General features: G+C 42.7%; 1 protein-coding gene across 1 annotated transcript; it reads left to right on the top strand.

Moving 5' to 3' along the window:
* The first annotated feature begins 1,201 nt into the window (after positions 1-1,201).
* Positions 1,202-2,155, top strand: LOC110299455 (olfactory receptor 52K2). Its single transcript, XM_021169148.1, has one exon. It carries the CDS (start codon positions 1,202-1,204, stop codon positions 2,153-2,155), a length of 954 nt encoding a protein of 317 aa, XP_021024807.1.
* The last annotated feature ends 260 nt before the right edge of the window (positions 2,156-2,415 follow it).

Genomic DNA, 2,415 nt, shown 5'->3' on the forward strand with positions numbered 1-2,415 from the left:
TTTCTCTCTCTCTCTCCCTCTCCCTCTCTCTCTCTCTCTCTCTCTCTCTCTCTCTCTCTCTTTCTTTCTTTCTTTCCTTCCTTTTTCAAGACAGAGTTTTGCTGTGTAGCCCTGAGGGCTGAGATTAAAGGCATGTGACATCACACCTGAGCTCCATTTAGCATTTTTCAAAGGAGATTATAAACATGGAGAGAGAAAAAAAAGAGGAGAATAGGAGTCCCAATAGGAAGAATAATAGTGTCAAGGTCAAAGATCAGTGGCGTAGAATATGTCTTCTGAATGTCTTGAAATCTAGCAAGAAATGGGGTGAAAGGAAGAACTAGAGATGGAAATCAAGGCACACAAAAAGGAACAAAACAGCTCCTCATGTTCTTTTTAGCTGTAGGAACGATAGTGGTTGCAGAGATTTCTGCATGTTCAATAGAATCTATAGAATTTATATATCAGGAGCTGGGTCTTGTGGATCAGGTTTAAAGCCCAGCTACTACAGAAGTTGAAGCTGGAGGATCTTAGGTTCAAGTAAAGCTTTGGTAATTTTGTGACATCAAATTTCAAGTAAAATGTAAGAAGAGCACTTGAGATGCACCTCAATGGGAGAGTGTATGCTGAGTTTGTTTGAGGCCCTAGGTTTAATCCTTAGCACAACAAATAAAAGCAAACAAGCAAGCAAGCAAGCAAGCAAGCAAGCAAGCAAGCAAGCAAGCAAGCCAGCCAGCCAAAACTTGCAGATAAGTAAATTAAGGAAGAACTGATAAGCTTGCTTATTTTTTTTATATAGTTAAGTTTGTTATTTCAGAAAGGAACCTTTTGTATTTAGAGTGTAGTTTGAGTTGGGAAGGCAGCAAGAAGTCGAGGAAACAAAGTGAATTTTTGTAAGATAAAAGCAGAAATCCACACCTTTAATAGAGATGCTTCTGAACTCCCTCTGTACTCCAGATGACCTTAAACTAATGATCATAAAAAGGATGATTTTGGTATCATCTGAGGTATATTAAATATCATGACAGTAGGTGACTTTATTACATCTCTTGTGTAATTTTTTTGATATGTGTTTTTTAATTGTTTATTTGAAGACTCACACAAGAGAAGAAAGGCTAATTTTCTTTCATGAATGATTGGGATTTGAATTTAAACACTGACTCTGCTGATAGTGTAACCTCTGTGGAAGTAGATTGGAAGAAGAATAAAGTTCCCAGCAGCCATGTTGGTTAATAATATCACATCAACCCACCCAGTGGCCTTCTTGTTGATGGGTATCCCAGGCCTAGAGCACTTACATATTTGGATCTCCATCCCTTTCTGCTCAGCCTATACCTTGGCTGTGCTTGGCAACTGCACCCTCCTTTTCATCATTCGGGTTGATGCAGCCCTTCATGAGCCTATGTACCTCTTTCTGGCCATGTTGGCAGCAATAGATCTGGTCCTTTCCTCGTCAACACTACCCAAAATGCTCTCCCTGTTCTGGTTCAGGGATCGGGAAATCAATTTCCATGCCTGCCTTATCCAGATGTTCTTTCTCCATTCCTTTGCTATCATGGAGTCAGCAATGTTGTTGGCCATGGCCTTTGATCGTTATGTCGCCATATGCAAACCTCTGCACTATACCACCATCCTGACCAAGCCCCTCATCATCAAGATTGGCCTGGCTGCTGTGACTCGGGCTGTGACACTAATGACTCCACTGCCCTTTCTGCTCAGAAGTTTCCACTACTGTCGAGGCACAGTGATTGCCCACTGCTACTGTGAACACATGGCTGTGGTGAGGCTGGCATGTGGGTACACACGCTTCAATAACATCTATGGCATTGCTGTGGCCATGTTTATTGTGGTGCTGGACCTGCTCTTCGTTATCTTGTCTTACATCTTTATCCTTCGTGCTGTTCTCCAGCTTGCCTCCCAGGAGGCTCGCTACAAGGCCTTTGGGACATGCGTGTCGCATATAGGTGCCATCTTAGCCTTCTATACACCTGTAGTCATCTCCTCAGTCATGCATCGTGTGGCTCGTCGGGCTGCTCCTCATGTCCACATACTCCTTGCTAATTTCTATCTTCTTTTCCCACCTATGGTCAATCCTATCATCTATGGTGTCAAGACTAAGCAGATTAGAGAGCGAGTCTTAGGGCTATTCCTCAGAAAGGATTTAAAAGGTGAGTGAGGGGCCTGGAGAGATGGCTCAGCTGTTAAGAGCACTGACTGCTCTTCCAAAGGTCTTGAGATCAATTCCCAGCAACCACACACTGGCTCACAAACATCTGTAATGGAGTCAGATGCCCTCTTCTGGTGTGTTTGAAGACAGTGTACTCCCATACATAACATAAATAAATAAATCTTAAAAAAACAAGGTGAGGGAGGGACAGTAGAAGAGAGCAGGCAATTTGTTGGAATTGAAAACGGTGTGTTAGGAAGCAAAGGGCT

Source organism: Mus caroli, chromosome 7 (assembly GCF_900094665.2).
Source record: "Mus caroli chromosome 7, CAROLI_EIJ_v1.1, whole genome shotgun sequence".
Taxonomy (NCBI): domain Eukaryota; kingdom Metazoa; phylum Chordata; class Mammalia; order Rodentia; family Muridae; genus Mus; species Mus caroli.

Excerpts from the sequence above, each read along its gene's own strand:
- LOC110299455 (XM_021169148.1), top strand. The coding sequence starts at position 1,202 with ATGTTGGTTAATAATATCACATCAACCCACCCAGTGGCCTTCTTGTTG.